Below are 18,124 nucleotides of genomic sequence, written 5' to 3' on the forward strand. Positions count from 1 at the left end.
TTTGGATATACCAGACCAAAGTAGTCTAGACTGTTTGCAACAAGTAAGAGGAAGCCTTATATTGTTTGCATTATATATATATAATTTTTCTGTCTGTTTTGCAGTTTCTGTCCTAAAGAACAGTTTCTAAATTCTGGATAGATATTAAGATGTAGTAGATTGTTACCATTTAGGGGTACATTAAATATGGTAGGGTTTTAAATTGAGAAGATATGTTGAGTAAATTTATTAAGGTCACTACTTTTAGAATCTCTTGTTAAGATTCTTCTGCATTCGTTATGAAATTGAGAGTGATATTTATTGGCTTTTATCTAGGTTTAGATGAAAAATAATCTGAATCTACAATGTATTTTAACAGGGATTTTTATTACAGAAAAATTTTCTGCAGTGACCAAATGGTTCTTTGTTGACTTGAATGGATTTATTTCTGGTTGGTTTTTTGGTCAGGATCTGATAGTAACTAGCTGTCATTCCTTTATACTTTCACAATTTACAAATAAGAGGAGGTATTAAACATCTGCTGTTTCAGTTCTGAGAAATTTTACTAAGCTCCAGTGAATTAATAATTGGATGGAAATAGTTGAAAAATGCAAACGAGCTTAGATTGCAGCAGATTTTTTAGCACTGTCAATCACCTGTTCCAATACTTAATCAGTGACTTCCATCACTGAGTAGGTATTTATCCAAGCTATTAAAATGATTTAAAATATTTTTTAGCCCAGTTGTAGGTTGCCATTATTTTGTACTTCATTTTACATTTCTTAAAAAGTACAAATTAAAATATTTCACTTACTGATGAATACCAGATTTTATCTGAATAGAGATGGATGCCACAAATCTCAGTAAGCAGCTCTTATGAGTCATCTGAAATGTTATTTTGTAAGTGTTGCAGAAACCTGCCTGTGGTAATTGGTGTTTTTCTTGTATTAAAGCAGCTTTCTAGAACTATGTGAAATTTGCCTTGTGCTTTTGGAAGTTTAGATTACTTCTGTTTTCTGAATGAACTGTTAGTGGTTAGCTGCCTTTTCAAAGGTGATGTTGGCTTTCCTTTCTTTTTAAACTTCTTTACTTTCTCAAATTAATTGCTGTTAGTCTTCAAATAACAGTCTTCTAAGATAGTAGTGCATTCTGTCATGTTCTTGGTGTCCAAGTTTGTTGTGCAGTGATTTACTTTTGCTTGGCTAACTTTCCCCAAATCCATCTGGTTTGCTGGATGAGACATTCTTAAGGGTTCAGGAGTCTTGCTCTTCTGCTAGAGGGAATATATCTTGTAATTGTGTTGTGTTCTTGGGTGTTTATTAGTCAGGGAACATCTGCATCTGTCTGTGGGGAGTTGACTTCTTAGTGAAGTTGGTGGTGAAGGTGAGGAAGTTGTTTAGAAATTAGGTGGGATGGTTTGGGAAAAGTTTTTAATTTTAATTAGTAATATCTGGTAACATAAATATGTTTACTTGTCTGCAGTAAAGCTACCTTTTCTGATTTGGTTTCAGTGAGAAATTCAAAGGAATTTCTTAAATTTTATCTGAAGCTATTACCTCTGTTTTTGTTATAGTAATTTAGCTAATGACTTCACAAAATGCTTGTACTTGTGGTTTAGGTAATTTTCAACCTACTTAATAAGGTTACTGAACATCTGAAGGAAGTAAACATAAATCAGCTGTTACCTTCCCCTTTTTCCTTATTGATGCTTACAAATGGAAAAACACAGGGGTGTTTTTTAAGAAGACTTGATTTAAATGAACTTAAATTGTTCTATTGAGAGCCCTCTTCAGAGATTTTTTTTCTCTTCAGAATTGTGACTAGAAGGTGAGCTACAGAAATTGGGGTGAAGTTGATGAGATCCATTGCACTTGGGAAACTAACCTGTGTATTTGGCAGACTAATGAATGCATTTATTGAAAGAGACAGTACTACCTTATAGTAATAGATCTTAAATTTATACATAGTCTAAGTGAGGATTTCTAGCTACCTTTTCTCTTAGGGCAGGTGTCCTGAGAACAGGAGGGGCTCTCTTAAGGCAGCCTCATGGAAAATGTCTTCAGAAGGACCAAATTTCTAATATTCTTGTTTTGATACCTATATAAGTTTGTCAAATTAAACACAATCCTGAGGCTTGGGACTATCACTGTTCATCACCTGCTTCAGTAAATTGTGCTGGCTGTGGCCACTTAGCTTGAGTCAAATAAGTCCAGACGGTGCTGGTAGGTGGTAGAGCACAGGTACACTTCACCAGTATGTCCTTTCTGTTCAGTTTCCTCTTATTTTTATCATAAGCACAGAGTTATATGTTCAAACTGCATCATGTAAATAAATGCAGATGGTAATGTGTTTTGAAGGAACTTCTTAAAATGATAAACATTTATATAATACTGTGTACATGTTTATTTCTAGGAGAAGAAGCTGCAGCTGAAGTTTCTTCATCTTTTGTGATTCTGTCGCTATGTACTCTGGTAGTACTGGTAATACTGCTGGTAAATTGTGCTTCCTGCTGTAAAGACCCTGAGATAGATTTCAAGGTAAGCATCAGAAGTTACAAATGTATATACATGTGGTATTCTTAGCTGTGTTCTGATATTCAGAATACTTATTCTTTGTGCTAATACTTTGCAGTTAGTGGCACTTCAGAGTCATTGCACATTCTCTTCTGGAATAGCCAGGAACTATATTTCTACATGCTGTGAAATCTTGCTGCAACCATCTAAGTACTCAGTCCATGCTGCAGTAAGGGTCTTTACTGTCTTTCAAAAACATTATTGCTTATTTAGATCAGTAAAAAAGCACAGCCTTGGGCAATTTTGGTGTAATTAAAGAACCATTTTGTGGGTTTTCTTTTGATTTGTTTTTCTTAGTTTGCTGTCAGGATTTGAGACACTCCTGTCCAATAAGAATTCTGAAGATCCCTTTCCACTGTAGTAAAACTCTTAGGAGAAATTGTTACTTCTGGAACATCTGTTATCAGTGTTCCTAGCTAAGTTTTGCTCTCATTTTTAAATGGAGAATATTTAGCCTTGGCTTTTGATAATTAATTCAAAGCCAGGGATAGTACTTTAACTTAAAAAAAACCAAACAAACAAGAAACTAAGACACCCCCCACCTTTTTGTTAAAAACAATATATTTGATACTTTAGTATCTTTAAATGAGTAATTGCAAATCAGGAATAAAATGCTAAGTCTTTCACTGTTCTTAGAAAAAAGCTAAGCCTCCTTGACATGGTCATTCAAACTAAAAGAAGTATCTTAGTGCTAATTTTAAGGCAAAGATAAGCTTGTTTACTAAGGTGTTTTTTTGTTGTTTTTTTCAGGAATTTGAAGATAACTTTGATGATGAAATAGATTTTACACCTCCAGCAGAAGATACTCCATCTGTTCAGTCTCCAGCAGAAGTGTTCACTCTTTCAGTTCCCAGTATTGCTGTACCAACTCCCTCCCAGTTTCCGTCTCGTACAGGTAAAATACTATTTTTAATGAAAACCTGAAATTCAGCGATTCCAGTCTAAAAAATGGAGTGTAATTGATTGTTTGACTTTACTGCAACAAATTAATTGTTACAAACTTATTTAGTAAATATACTTTGTATGGTATAGGATAAAATGTTAATTTATGGCAGGGTACCTCAAAGGTAGCTTAAGAGAATGAGAGTAGCTTAAGTAAACCTCTCCAGGGTACTTTCATTTTGCTTCTATATACATAAAGGCTTTGAAGTGCTCCAGGGCATTAGTGACTTCTGCTCTTTTATGTTTGTTTTTTTTTGTGGCTAAGTTGTCATTAGGTTTTAGCCATTGGCCTTAAATGGAAGCAAGAGTGAATATAAGCTTGCTTGACAGCAGTGCTGCTGTTTCAGTTGCATTGCTTTCTTAGTGTCACTGTAGAATTTTCGTGCTGTAAATATGATACTGGTAAGACAGAGCATTAGATGTCTTTGAAGTTTTTTTGGAATGTATTCTTTAAAATAGTTCCTTTTGTAAAAGGAAACTTAGACATCTTAAATATTGCAGGCATAGTTTAGCATAATTTAGTTCTTGTAATACTTCATATATAGTTTATAGAGATATTGCTTGTGTTGTTTAATCATTAGATGTTCAGGGAAGCTTCTATTGGAATTTTTAAGTGTAGAAATTTTATGAAGCTGTTACCGTGCCTTTAATACAAAAGAAATATATTACTACTTTGTATTTTAGTGAGTGAGAATTACCTGTGAAAAATCTTGTCAGCTCTTCCAGTAAGTCATATTGGTATAAACATTGTTTATGGAGATAAAAATGTGGGCTAGAATTTTCAGGCAGGTAGTAGTGATGGGAAGTTTTTGTTTATTAGTATTCCTAACCAGTTAGGCAGCAGAGGGAAAAACACTATTGAATCTATTCTATAGTACAGAGTCTGCCAACATCTGGGTCTTGTATTCTATATTTTCCCTCTCTGGGCTCTTTGTGTGCAGTATTTTTAGTTGGAAAATGTCCTCCTTCCAGACGGTTGCTCTAAGTAGGACAGTTAGGCTGAAGAGTAAAGCATTTAAACACTTTCTTTTAAAATGGTAATTCTATATAACTATAAATGTTAAGAGATGTGCTAGCAATTAATATTGTCTTGGGTTTCTACTTTTATCGATGTAGGAAACTTTTTAAAGTAGGTTATTTAAGGTGTAAGCTGGTGAAGGGTCTAGAGCACAAGTCATTTGAGGGGCAGCTGAAGGAACTGGGGTTGTTTAGCCTGGAGCAGGGGAGACTTTGCTTTCTACAACTCCCTGAAAGGAGGTTATAGTGATGTGGGTGTCAGCCTCTTCTCCCAAGTAACAAGCAATAGGACAAGAGAAATGGCCTCAAGTTGTGCCAGAGGAGGTTTAGATTGGATAATAGGAAAAATTTATTCACTAAGAGGATTGTCAGGCACTGGAACAGGCTGCCCAGGGAAGTGGTGAAGTCACCACCCCAGGAGGTATTTAAATGACATGTAGATGTGGTGCTTAGGGGCATGGTTTAGTGGTGGCCTTGGCAGTGTTGGACTTATGGTTGGACTCAATGATCTTAAGTCTTTTCCAACCTGAAAGTTTCTATGAATTTACAGTTTGCTCTATCAAGCTACAGGGCATGATACATTTTTATATTGAAATTAGAATTCAAGCTTTTTGCTTGCTTGCTGAATGTATTAAAAATTAAAAATGTACATTTCATAAGAAGAATCACTTTTTGTAGAGGGAGTATTCTAGTATGGTTTAGAAGCTGGAGCTGAGAGGAGTTTTTTGGAGTGCTGTTGTCACAAGTTACTTTCATGCTTTTATATCTAACTATGTTTGCTGCTTAGTCTGGAAGTATGCATGTAACTGGGAATAAATATTGTGGGAGCTTGCATGATTTAATCAGCAGTTGATAACTTTGGCTATCTGAGTGGTTTGATACGTGTTACATCTGTTTCATTGTGCATGACAGATGGATCAAAGTCTCAAGTTGCACGTCAGAGTCTAAACTACATCCAGGAAATTGGAAATGGCTGGTTTGGAAAGGTGAGAGGTCTTTTTTTTTTTTTATGTTTTACTGCAGTGTGAGTCTTATTCCTAATCAATCAAGTTACTGTATTTCCATCCAGATGGTACCCTCAGGGGAAAAAAAACAATAGCATAAGAAAAACTGAAATTGAAATTAGAAGTTTCCTTGCATGCACTTTTTAGCTGTAATCACAACACTAATCACTGCTTCTTTAGTTTATCTGTAGTTTCTTACCAGTTACTTAGAAGGGGTAGGCGTTTTAGTTCTGTGGATTTGAATATATATCAGTTACTGTCAGTGCATTCTAGGAAAAAATATTAAGTAAATAAGTGGTCTTCACTAGAAAATGCTTTCTGAAAATCAATGAGTATCTCAATTGTTAAGATGTTTAATTATCAAAGCTCTGCATGTGTTTACCAAAAAAGTCAGAAAATATTGCAGTATTTTTTAGTTTTTGTTTTCTTTGCAGGGAAACTCAGGTGTTTTTCCCTCTGATTAAAGACAGTATGGTTATCTTTTTTCAGGTTCTTCTTGGAGAGATCTACACAGGCACTAGTGTAGCAAGGGTAATAGTGAAGGAGTTGAAGGCAAGTGCGGGTCCTAAGGAGCAAGAACAGTTTTTAAGAAATGGAGAACCATATTAGTAAGTGATGTTTCACAGCCTGGTTAACTTACACACTTCTTACTACTGCATATGAATGATGAATATTTCTTTCATTGAGTGTTATTGTCTCTAATTGTCCTTCCTTGTAACTGAAATGGGTGTCTTTAAAAAGTGAAATACAGACAATCCGAAGTGAGCAAAAGTTGAGCTTGCTTAGAAATATAAATTAACACTTTGCTTAACTGTATTTGGTAGTTACTGTTCAATACTGGAAAACAATTTTGTTTATCAGTTTTTCTTCCACAGATTTTGGAACAAATTCCTATTATTGCAAAGCAACCTTATGCCTAATTACTCACCTCAGAATTGAGGCTTAGCTCCTGTACTAGGCTTTCCTGTTAGAAGCAAGGAAACTGGTAATGCTTTATGTTCTCAGATACATACCAGTTTCTCAATGCCACATAGTGATTAAAAACTAGTTTTGTTCAGGTAACTTGCAAGAAGGTTTGTGCACACTAAACCCCCCCCCCCCAGAAACTGATAAATTATTCATTTAACTGGAAATGCCAATAAAACAGGGTTATTTGATGTCTTTTTCTTATATTATGCCTGAAGAATACTGTCTTGTAGGGGTTGAGCCTTTGAATATTTGAAAAGCATTTGGTATATTAAAGGGAGTGTAATTTCTCTTCCTGTGTTTTGGAAATAGTGAAAATTCTGAACTAACTGCCACAAGGTGATGGCTTTTGTAGATGACTGGGAAAGAGAGGGATATTGTAGCTCACTAGACATGCTTCATAATGTGGTTTACCTTGCCTGAATGTACAAGTGAGTGGTCATAGAGACCTTTCTAGTCTTCGTGCTTTCCAAAGCATACTCATTTAGGCTTAAATTGTTGTCAGTAGTCAGAAAAAGAAATTTAGTGCCTCCTGCTGCATTGGCACAAGTTGAACATTGAAGCAATCTAGAAAAAAGTAACTGATCTGGCTGGGAACTAACCTGGCTAAGAAAAGATTCAGATTTTAGCCAGATCAGTTCCTCAGTGTAGTTCACAAACCATTTGCATGCAGTTATTTTTGGTATAAGGGATGGTGGTAGGATGGGTGTGACTGACTTGTGGAAGTGCTGGAGTTGGTGATTTTGAGTTCTTCTGGGTTTCAGCTGCTCTCAATGCTATACTGCAGAAATACAGCAGAGGGAGAGAGGTGCAAATGGTATCTGTGGCTTTGGATGCTTGGCACCTTCTGTTCCTGCCACCCCCCTACCAATGTTATGTGTTGAAACTTCTGCTGGGGATTTCAGTGTGTTGCATTGTACTGCAAATCTTGTCATCTGTGATCTTTCTGGCTTTAACTGTATTTTTTCACTCCAGCATTCTTCAGCATCCAAATGTTCTCCAGTGTGTTGGGCAGTGTGTGGAAGCCATTCCTTATCTCCTAGTTTTTGAGTTCTGTGACTTGGTAAGTCACTTCTACAAAAGGCTGCTGTTTTTTTTTTCTTGTGGTGTAAGTCATCTGTACTTTATTTACTGTCCCTCACACATGGAATAATTATTTTTCTTTCTGGGAAGTTTTCTGAAGAACAAGAATTTCAGAAGACAGACTTTTTTGGTCAAGAGACAGACTACAAGTGTAAATTTCTGTTCATACTATTTTCAATTAATCATACAAATTGCAGATGCTTGTAGAATGATCTGAAGAGGAAAATAGCTGTTCTTCCTTTGATAACAGAATTACTAGTCTCTTTCAGTCTGCCTACATCATGTAGCAAAGAGCATGGAGGGGAAAGGAGGTCATATAAGTTTTTTTATTGCAGTACAGTGTCACATGCATTTGCTCACAATCACATCCTGAATTCTGTTTGCTGTCTGTGCAAGCATTAATGTGCTTTTATTTGCATTTCTTTGAAAATGTTGGTGGAGGAAAATGGAGGAAAGAATTTCCTCCCTTCTGCCTCCTCACTTCCAGAGTGCCCAGATTTTACCCATGCTGTGCAGCTTTTGATGGGCTCACTTACAGAATCAGTTAAGTGTCTCCTAATAGCTAGAATTTTCAGTATCATCCTATTCTCTTGCTGATCTTTCCGTTACTGTATTTCTCTTTTCACTACTTTCTTATCCTTCTTTGTTTCCCTCCCCCTACCCCAAGCAACTGCCTTATTATGCTGTCTAAATACCAGAAGAAATGCTAAAAGCACAGTGAAGGGTGTTCTCTCTGCTTTCTGCTCTGCTGTTAGTGCCACAAAGGCCACTGAAGATGGGAAGGATAGTTGCACAAAAGCCTTGCTCAGCCACCGCATTCCTGGGCATGTGATGGAATTTGCATGAATGTTGTGAGAAGGGGGTGGTGTCCATGTGTAGAAACTTTGAACTGTGCCTGGTATACACAGAGACTTCAGAGACTAAAATTTGAATATGGCAATGGATCCATGGTCTGTAAAGACTTTAATTACTTTATTGTAGCATAACACATGATTAAAAAACCGAACAAACCCAGGACTCCAGGTGGCTATCCAAACATTGGCTTCAGTGGCTGCTTTTGAAGTTTTTGGTCTGGGTGTTATTGAAAGCAAAAGTCCTTGGAAAATGTGAAGGCAGAAATTAACTCAGAAGTACATGTGTGCTATTAAGAAATAAGTATTTCAGAAGTAAGATAGCTTGCATTTATAACATGAAGCAAGTTGGTTTTTTTACCAGCTTCACTGCTACAGAATTTTCCTTGAAACACAGGTACACAGACATGGTTCTAGTTGCATCAGTTGCCTCAAGAAATTGAAATAAGAGTTAAGATGAACTTTTGAGTTTTCTTGAGAAACATCAGTTAATCTGTGACCTTAAATAACTTTATTTTTAATTACTGCTCTTTTGCTCAAATGCCTTATCTATGGTAAGTTAATGAAGCAGAAGTGCTGATAAAATAATTCTTTTCTAAATGGAAGAAGTGCTTGAACTTTTAAAGTGACTGATCAAAGTGAAATGTTCCATCTTTGCTAGGAATTAAAAAGTAGATGCCTAAGGTTAAACAGATAAAGTTTTTTATATATTTTCAACATGCAGAAATTAAGTAATTCTTACTGCTTTCTAAACCTGCTACTCAAATTGAAGGTTCTTTAAAAAGGACCCTTGAAAGTTTTATAGTCTGATAGATAGACATCCAAATCAGATTTAATTGCTGCCGTGTTTTTAAATAGTAACAGTATTTAATCCAACTTTGAATTTCAAAATGGAGTAACTTTTCAAGATTGCCCTACTTTGTGTACAGGAAAAAAAAAATAAAAATCCTTGTTTGATGCCTGATGATTAATGCCAGAAATTGTCATGATCCTGCAGAGTAATCTGGAAAGGATTTTACTTAAGGGGATAAAATAGATTTTCACTTTAACTGGGGGCTGTAAGCTTGACAGCCAAAGTGGTAGTTTTATAAATTTGAATGTAGTTAGGTAATGTCTTTGGAATGGAAAATAAATGTCTGTACTGCTTCCTATTCCAAGTGAATTAATACTTGTTTTTAGGAAATTGTCTTACAGTGAGTTAAACATTACTTTTGTTCTTAAAGTCTGGCTCACTTGAAGAGTTCTTACTTGGTAGAGCTGAGTATCTCATAGACATCATGGTATTTCATTCACTGTGCACACAGAGAGGGGCTAGGCAAACAAAACAGTACTCCCTGGAATAGTTTATGCAGAGCTTGAGACAAGTGCAGTAAATTATCTGGGTATCCCTGTATGTCACTAATTCTTGTTGTAGTCCCAGGGCCTAGTGTGGGAAGTAGCAATATTGGAGTGAGGGGACAGGAGAGACGTGAAGAAGGCAGAAATGTGAAGGAAGTCAGACAGCACTGTTTGGAATAGAAGGTATGGCTAGATAGCTCTTTTTTTAGTGGACTGGTTTTTAGTGGAGTGTCAGTAGGCTGATACTCTAGAAGCTGCTTTTTATCACTGTGGCTGGGATGGCAATTACTTGGATTTTTTTTTTAGGCTCTTAGTAAGAGATCTCCAACGCTGGCAGCTGGTTTTGTGCTTTGTTTTCTGAAATTGCGTAAATGGAGGGGTGTGGTGGTGCTTCCAAAACACACAAGAGTCTGGCTTTTCAACAGAAAGATGATAGGGGCAGACAGAGTTGAAGTGGATGACTAAAGGTTCAGGTATCTGTGGTGACTATATATTGTTCAAATGGGAAGGATAAGAAGTACCTTCCTCTTTTGCTAGCAGTGGTATAGTGCTGTGCTAAAGCTCTTTTCCTTGTGTTACTGGTGTTTTATGTATATGTACACGACAAAGAATAAACTTGTTTTAATCCCTTGTGTTTATGTGATTAAGAATTTGATCATTAAGAAAAAAGTGGCAATCACGTTAACTGTGTTGGATAGGAAATTTAAATATCTTTAGATATTTTTGAGGCTCTTTCAGCAACATAGACCTCATTTTGCAAGTTTGGTATATTAAGTAATGAAAATAATTACTGACCAACATAGTCTAGAGGGTACAGTGGTTGTTTTCTGTGCACTCCATCATATTCATAACCTATCACAACATGTCCCCCTTTTGCAACTTCTCTTATTGGGATTCTTAGCCTTTTTAGGGCCACTTGACCTTGCCTTGGCTGCTCAGGCAGCCCTGTTGGATTATCAGTTCCCAAGCTCCTTGGTGCTGAAAGGTCTTGGTCAGAGGTGCTGGAAACTGTAGTGCAGAGATACCAGAGCTAACTTACAGTAGCAGTGTCATGCTGGCTAGCTTCACTTGTTTTTTTGGCCATATAAACTGCTTATACATTTCTTTTACTCAAGATTGCTTATTGGTGTGTTCAGTAACTGTATTTACTAACATTTAGCCTATTTTATAATGTAATCCAAGTTGCACCATGTCCCTTGCTTCGCAGAGCTGGTCAAGAAATGGCAGAGGTCAGTTGCACATGAGTGATTTAAAGCTTTTACATGCTAATTTTCCTTTGCCTGTGTTTTACCATTTAAAAATGGTAAATAAAAAAAGAAAGGCTGAATGAGTTCTTTACCCCCAGTCCACATTTTAGGTTGCTTAGTAGAGTGGTGCAGTTTTCTATGAATAGTTAACTGTTCACTGTTAAACATTGTAGATTGATGCCAGGTTAAAAATAGTGGTAGCTGGCTTATTAACTTTAATGTATTACACAGCTGAGTGTGGCCAGCGTTTTGTCAGCACAGCAAATCTGCTAATGGATTGACATAATTTATGGGTAAAGGAAAGTTATTCAAATGTAGAAGTAGAATGTATGTTGTGAGGCTGATTTGCCTATCAGATTTTTACAGAAATTCTTCAAGTCTTGCAATTACCTGGACAGATGAGATCAGCAGGATGCAGTATTTGCCTGGAATGCCCTGTAGCTTGCTTTAGGATGTTGCTGTTACTGGAAGGTGCCTGTCTGCAGTGGTTCTTTCTTTTGGGCTTTTTCTAATTACTGCCACTTGAAAAGATAATTTTCAAATAAAACCCAAATATTTGCAATATTCTTAACCAGAGTTCAGTAAATGTGTTTAACAGTCATGGTCAGTATCAATATGAGGCAAATAGTGGATACATTAGTGGTATGTAATTAAAAAAAAAAAAGGGATTGACAGCTCAGACAACTTGAGAAATCAGGTCTGTTGGGTTCAAAGACTTTGTGCTCTTGTAACTGTTTAATATTTATTAATCTTACATATACTAAACAACTTTGATAGATGTTCTGTACCATACAGCACTTTCAGGCATTTTACTGGTAGTGACCACAGGTACTACTTCTGTTAATCAGTATTGGAGGGGGGGTGGCAGTCCAGCACTTGAGTGTATTTATTGGTTCCCCACAGTCTGATATAAGCATTGTCCTTTTAAAGCAATACCAAAAAAAGAGGTTTATGTTTTTAACCTTTATTGTAGCGTTAATTAAAGTAAAAGGTGAAAACAGAACTGGTATGTTTCAAGGTGCTGGATTTAAACAAATTTTATTACCTTAAAAAAAAATGTGTGCCCGTGTGAATTATTTAGGAAATAAGGGATGTCACTCGGCACTGCTGTTACTAATGCATTTAAAAATTAAGTAGTAACTCCTCGGTAAGTTTCAGGCATCCTAGGAACTTAATCCGCCTGGGACAAACCCAAGTCACCAGTTACTGTTGTAACGGATGTCAACAGTTTTGGAGGGTTTGACTTTCCTCAGGCTCTTGCTGCCACCTAGAGTCGGTTGAGCTTGGTGCTTGATGTTCAAGCTCTGGGACTGGGACCTGACTGTCATGGACACGGTTGGTTCTGTAGTTCTTTGGAACTCTGCTCTAGTAAATGTGCTCTGGCCAGGTCGAAAGGAGTGTTTGTGTTTATACATATATACATGAGCTAATACGATATTAAAGCTGTAATTGTAAGTAAGAAGACTCTTTCAGGAAACATTTAAAAAAAGTGATTCTGTAGGATGCAAATAGATAAATGTGACCTAATTAGTAGCTAAAAACAGGGTAAAGAGAATGTAATGAAGGTGCTACAATGTTAAATAGTGTTAGAAGCTATGGGTGCTTTCTCATAAAGTGCTGTAGCTGCTTGCAGCCTCAGTGGTACGTAGAAAGCAGATGAAGGTAGAATAGCTGCTTGTGTGTTCTGTAGAATCTTTGCATGTTTTCAAAAAATTAAAATGAAGTTGGTTTACACAGGAGTAGTTTCTGCTTTTAAGTGTACTGTCTGTCCCATGGTGGCTTAGTTTATTAAATATAACCCAAGTTTGTGATGTATTACCTCAGTTATCACTGCACTGTTATATTTTAATGCACCACACAGGTGTCTGTTGCTTGAACTAATAGTTGTAAAATGTCATCCTCAATTAACCATGTAAAGGAGGAATGAGATACTTCAGTAATAGCTCTGTAATGTAGATGAACACTAGAGAAACAGGAAGTTTAGTGATCTTTAGTCTTTTCTGAACGTCACAGCAATTTTTAACCAGTGCAAAGACTGCCTTCTTGTCTAGTCAGTCATAGAATCATAGAGTGGTTTGGGTTGGAAGGGATCTTAAAGATCATCAAGTTCCAACCCCCCTGCATGGGCAGGGACACCTCCCACTAGACCAGGTTTATTCCAAGCCCCATCCAACCTGCCCTTGAACACTTCTAGGAATGAGGCTTCCATGATGTCCCTGGGCAACGTGTTCCAGAGTCTCACCACCCTCACAGCAAATAATTTCTTCCTGGTATCTACTATAAATCTACTCTCTTTCAGCTTAAAACTATTACCCCTCATCATATCACACCATGCCTTTGTAAAAAAACTCCCTCTCTGATTTCAAGACTTCCCTTCAATCTCCTTCCAGGCCCACGATTTAGCCAGACAATGCACATGGATATTTAGAAACCAGAATGTTATGCTGGTGAAAGAAGTTGAGATGTATTATGTTGTGCAGTCTCAATATAAAAATACCGTCTGAAATTGCTAAACTTGCAGGAAGTCTGTATTTGAAATAATGAAAATATGGGTGTGGTAGCTTGAAAGTCCAACTGTGAAACTAGGAACAATAGTGGCATGAAAAACTCGTTCTCTTCCCTTGCTTGAGTTCATTTACTTTAGTCTTGCTTGCCTGATGTTTGACAACTTTCTTATTTTACCTCTGTTCCAAAGCTGTTCCAAAGTGCTTCTAGGGGTTCATTAATTGGGTCTGTTGCTCAGCTTTGCCTAGGTTCCAGTAAAACTGCTGCCATCCTATCTGTTCTTTGACTGGAGTATTACAATGCTTTTTACACATAAAACTCTGGTGATCTGGCAGTGTTTTGAAACTCTATTCAAATGTGGTTAATCAATAAGTTTAGTTGCTTCTTCATTAAATGTTTTTAAAGTTGTACCAACATACAAGGCTGATAAGTGATTTGAACTTCTTTTACAGGGTGACCTAAAAACTTATATCTGCAATGAGCAGGAACACATTAAAGGAGAGTCACAAATAATGCTGCTGCAGAGGATGGCGTGTGAGATTGCTGCTGGACTTGCTGTAATGCATAAGCATAACTTTGTGCACAGGTATGCTCTCCAAATAAATGGCTTTTGGTTATGATGCACTCTCAGACTTGGAGATTTTCGTTAAAATCTGTGCATATTGAAGATTGTTTTAACAAACTTCCATCCAACTTGCATATCTGAAGTTGTGAAGGTGTGATGCTTATGAAAATGCCAGTTTAACTGCAGTAGCTGTAGTGTTACACTTCTCACCTGGTTGAAAGTAGCTTTTGAGGTTTGCATTACTGCTAAATAATTATTCTGTGGATCTGCAGGATTCTCTTTGTAAATGTTTACTTCTAGCAACACTATCCTGATGCTGTCAGAGTAAGTGGTAAAGCTCCAGCATCAGTGATTTTGTTGTTAGTGGTAAATTCAAGCAGCCAAACTTTATTTTCTCTTCCAGATTATTTGTTTAAATAGTATAAAACAAGTTGGAAAGCTTTGGGGTGTGCCTGAGGGTTACCAATGTGTTTCTTTCCAGTAGGGGAACTGTGTGGCTTTCAGACAGTTTGTACTTCAGAGCCTTTTTTTATGCCACACAGAAGCAATTGTGAAGTTCTTCCAATGCAGTTAATTTCCTGGTGCCCTTTTTGAAACTGAGAAGCAAAATATTTGACCAATTAGTCTGTGGAGCTCTTTGCTGTCACAGCTGCAGTTCTGTAGTGAGCATGGAGCTTCATTAAACTTGCATAAATTTCTGAGTTTGCATGATGAGTTTTCTAAAACAGTTCCTTAGTGGTATTACAGCAGCACTGCTGGCTAAAAGTATTTGTGGTCTAGTTTATGGTGGAAACTGGAAACAACTTCTCTGTGATTTCAAGAGCTTTTTGTTTTGTTTATTAAAGGATGTTGTGAAATACATTGCTCTTTCTGATGGCCTTTTTGATAGGCTATCTGTAGTTCTAGTTACTGTAGCGTATGGTTCTGTTCAGAGGAACTTATCTATAGGTGTAAGATGTTACTAGCTGCTTAGTATCATAATATAAATTGTCAATTATTTAAACCTGATCTGAGTTGTTGATAAATGTTGCTCATGGCTATTATAATGCAAGACATACAATGACAGCTGTTAGGTAAAGAGAGACCTACATCCCTTTAGGATGGGAACAGCCACAGTAATCTACATGGTGGAATTATGAGTAGGATCAAATAATTGCACATACATTCTGTCTGTAGTGTGAATGCTTAAGAGTTTACCTCATTACTCTAGAGAAGTGACTACACTTTGAATTTTTTTTATAAAGGACAGCATTATAGTCTAGGCTTGTGGGTTTTTCTGTGCTTGATTACATGCCTCTAAATGGATTCTCTTTCAAAAATGTGGGAGGGCCTGAGGCAAATTGTCCTTGTGGCCACAAACCAAATCTTGTTCAATAAGTCACCTGTAAGGAGAGACTCTTGTCAGTCTTTTTCTGCAAGTGGCAAGTGTTTATATAGAACTATGGTTCCCAATACTCCAGCAAGATATGGGATCATTTGTTGTCTTACATAGGTTCTAAAACTTAATGAAAATGTAAGCAACAACAGAAATATCTTAACATGTAGTTTGGACCAAAATTTTATTTTGAAATTAATTTCCCCTGTTACTGTGCATTATGAGAATGCATGGTTGAGTTGGTTTTTTGGAGCATACTGGTTAGTCTAAAGGAAATCAAAAGAGTCAGAAAGGTAGCTCCCGGAGCACGCCTGTTTGCACCTAGCTTGCTTCAGCCTTTTAGAAGGATTTATGTCTGTTGGATAAGGCCAGGTTGGATGAGGCTTGTGCAGACTGGTCTAGTGTGACATGTCCCTGCTTGTAGCAGGGAGGTTGGAACCTGATGATCTTTAAGGTCCCTTCCAATCTCAGCCGTTCTGTGACTGGGCTGCAGCTCATGTGAGTGACATGGCTGGAGTGTTTATAGCCTGGATGCTGAATCCTTAGAGCTGGTTGTTTCTCATTACTGCTGCTGCTAAGGCCTGCTACTTGCTACTAGAACATAACATTCTGCTTTTCTTTTTTAAGAATTTTGTTTGCTTTTCATTTAATACTTTAAGCTGTGGCCTGACGGTTCTACCAAGTGTTACATCTGTTAACCTGCTTGTCTTCATTTGCATTGAAAACTTCTTGGTTTGGTCTCATTATTTACTTGTTTGCTTTTTCAGCGACTTGGCTTTACGGAATTGCTTCCTTACATCAGATTTAAATGTCAAAGTAGGAGATTATGGTATAGGATTCAGTAGATTTAAGGTAAGTTAATCTAGTCATGTACCACTTTTTTTTTTTAAAAAGGATTTGGGGCCTAAGGTTGTAACAAGCGTACTTAAAAGTTAAAAACTGATACTAGATTGCCCTTTATTTGTATAATGGGCTCTTGAAGTATAACTAGCAAATAACTAGTAAGTTCATGTAACATAATAGGTGATCTTTCTAAAGATCAACAGGGTTTACGCGTCTGTTTTAGGTTCTGTTTACTGTAGTCCTAAGATATACATAAATTTTAATTTTTCTAAGAAGGAAAAAATAAATCAAAATTTCTTAATGAAAAGATTTGAAATATTTAAATATATGAAGAAAGTGAAAAATTCAAGACATTAAATAAAAATGTTTTTTGAGTACCAAGACTTAAACAAGATGATGTCATTCAGTTTTTAGGCTGTGCAGTGAGCAGCAAATGCCTTTCCTCTATGGTCTCATACTCTGCTGCTTGAGAAAAAAATCGGGTTAGTTTTGTTACTTCTAACTTTTTGCACAGGGATCACACAAAACCATAGTAAGGAAAGGACTGTCAACTTCTGGAAGCTGATTCAGTGTTTGTTTTTTTAATCAATCATTTAGGAAGACTATATTGAGACAGATGAGAAGAAACTTATTCCTCTCCGATGGACTGCACCTGAGTTAGTAATAAGTTTTCAAGACAGACTGTTATCAGCAGAGCAAAATAAATACAGTAACATATGGTATGTAGTAGACTTTAAAATAATTTTAATGAGAGATTTGTGAACATATTTTCAAGTGTTACACAAAGTAGTAAATAATATTTATAGTTAAACTGAATGTTGGCCTGATGCACTGCCTTTTCTCATCAGATGTACAGTAGGTTAATCTCTACAAATCTGGTACTATATCTTGCTTTGGGAAGATGTTTAGAAATCTGTTGAGAGAACAGTTAGATTAAGAAGAAACCTTGAGCAGAACAGCAGGTGTCCATACTAATAAAAGTAATTATGGTGTATTTTCCAAATGCCTTCAAATGTTTATAAGGGAAGGAAGTGGTAAATTATTTTTCCAATAATATGTTAGCTGTGGGTGAGATAAAAAGTTAACCCCACTAGCCCCCAATTAAGTTTCATTGGTAGAACAGTAGCATCTCAATTTCTTGCTGCAGCGTTTGCAGGTTGCAATTAGCTCTTTGTCTCTGATACCAAAGACCTTATAGACAAAGGTTAATCAAAATCTTCATGAGGAACTTCTTTAAAATCACCAAGTTCCACTTAAATTCTGAAGTCCTAAAAAGTTTTGAGTAATGGAAATTGGGACTTAGGCTAATGTTTCTGAAAACATTGTAGTTAAATTCCTGCTTTTATAATCTGAGTATTTTAAATGGTAAACTAGCTTTTATTTGCTAATTTAAAGATAGGTTTGCAGAAGGCAAGTGGGATAGATAAAAATTATCTAAATACTGATTTCCTTGCGTTCTTCAAGTAGGCTTCCTCAGCTCATACTGTTGCTTTAAAATACAAGCAGCCAGGGTCTTAAAGTTTCCAACTTGAGTTTTAGTACCTTTTATACATATCTGCTCTGAATGGGTTTGGACTAGATAACTTCTAGAGACCCCTTCCAATCTAAATTATTTTGCCTTAATACATGCAGAGTAATTTACTTTGCATCCTGAGCCAAGGAAAGGTTGCCCAAAGATCAGCATCACTGATTACTGAAAATGTGATGAGTGCTGTATGCAGTATGAGTCTTCTGACCACTGCAGCTTAAAAACAAGTAATTTTATGAACACTGAAATGAAGACTAGCTTTCTAGCAGTTTGACCCATAAGTGCAATTTCCAATGAAAGCTTTCCCT

General features: G+C 36.6%; 1 protein-coding gene across 1 annotated transcript in view; it reads left to right on the forward strand.

Annotated features, from left to right (window-relative positions):
* Positions 1-823: 823 nt before the first annotated feature.
* The window catches only part of LMTK2 (lemur tyrosine kinase 2), a 25,055-nt gene continuing 7,754 nt past the window's right edge, over positions 824-18,124 (forward strand). The window contains exons 1-9 of the mRNA XM_010003330.1: positions 824-842; positions 2,392-2,516; positions 3,303-3,447; positions 5,424-5,497; positions 6,005-6,123; positions 7,457-7,544; positions 13,958-14,091; positions 16,213-16,297; positions 16,886-17,007. Coding sequence (XP_010001632.1) covers positions 824-842; positions 2,392-2,516; positions 3,303-3,447; positions 5,424-5,497; positions 6,005-6,123; positions 7,457-7,544; positions 13,958-14,091; positions 16,213-16,297; positions 16,886-17,007 — 911 coding nt within the window. The remainder of the gene's footprint in view (positions 843-2,391; positions 2,517-3,302; positions 3,448-5,423; positions 5,498-6,004; positions 6,124-7,456; positions 7,545-13,957; positions 14,092-16,212; positions 16,298-16,885; positions 17,008-18,124) is intronic.

Source organism: Chaetura pelagica, unplaced genomic scaffold (assembly GCF_000747805.2).
Source record: "Chaetura pelagica isolate M959 unplaced genomic scaffold, ChaPel_1.0 scaffold138, whole genome shotgun sequence".
NCBI classification, from domain to species: Eukaryota; Metazoa; Chordata; class Aves; order Apodiformes; family Apodidae; genus Chaetura; species Chaetura pelagica.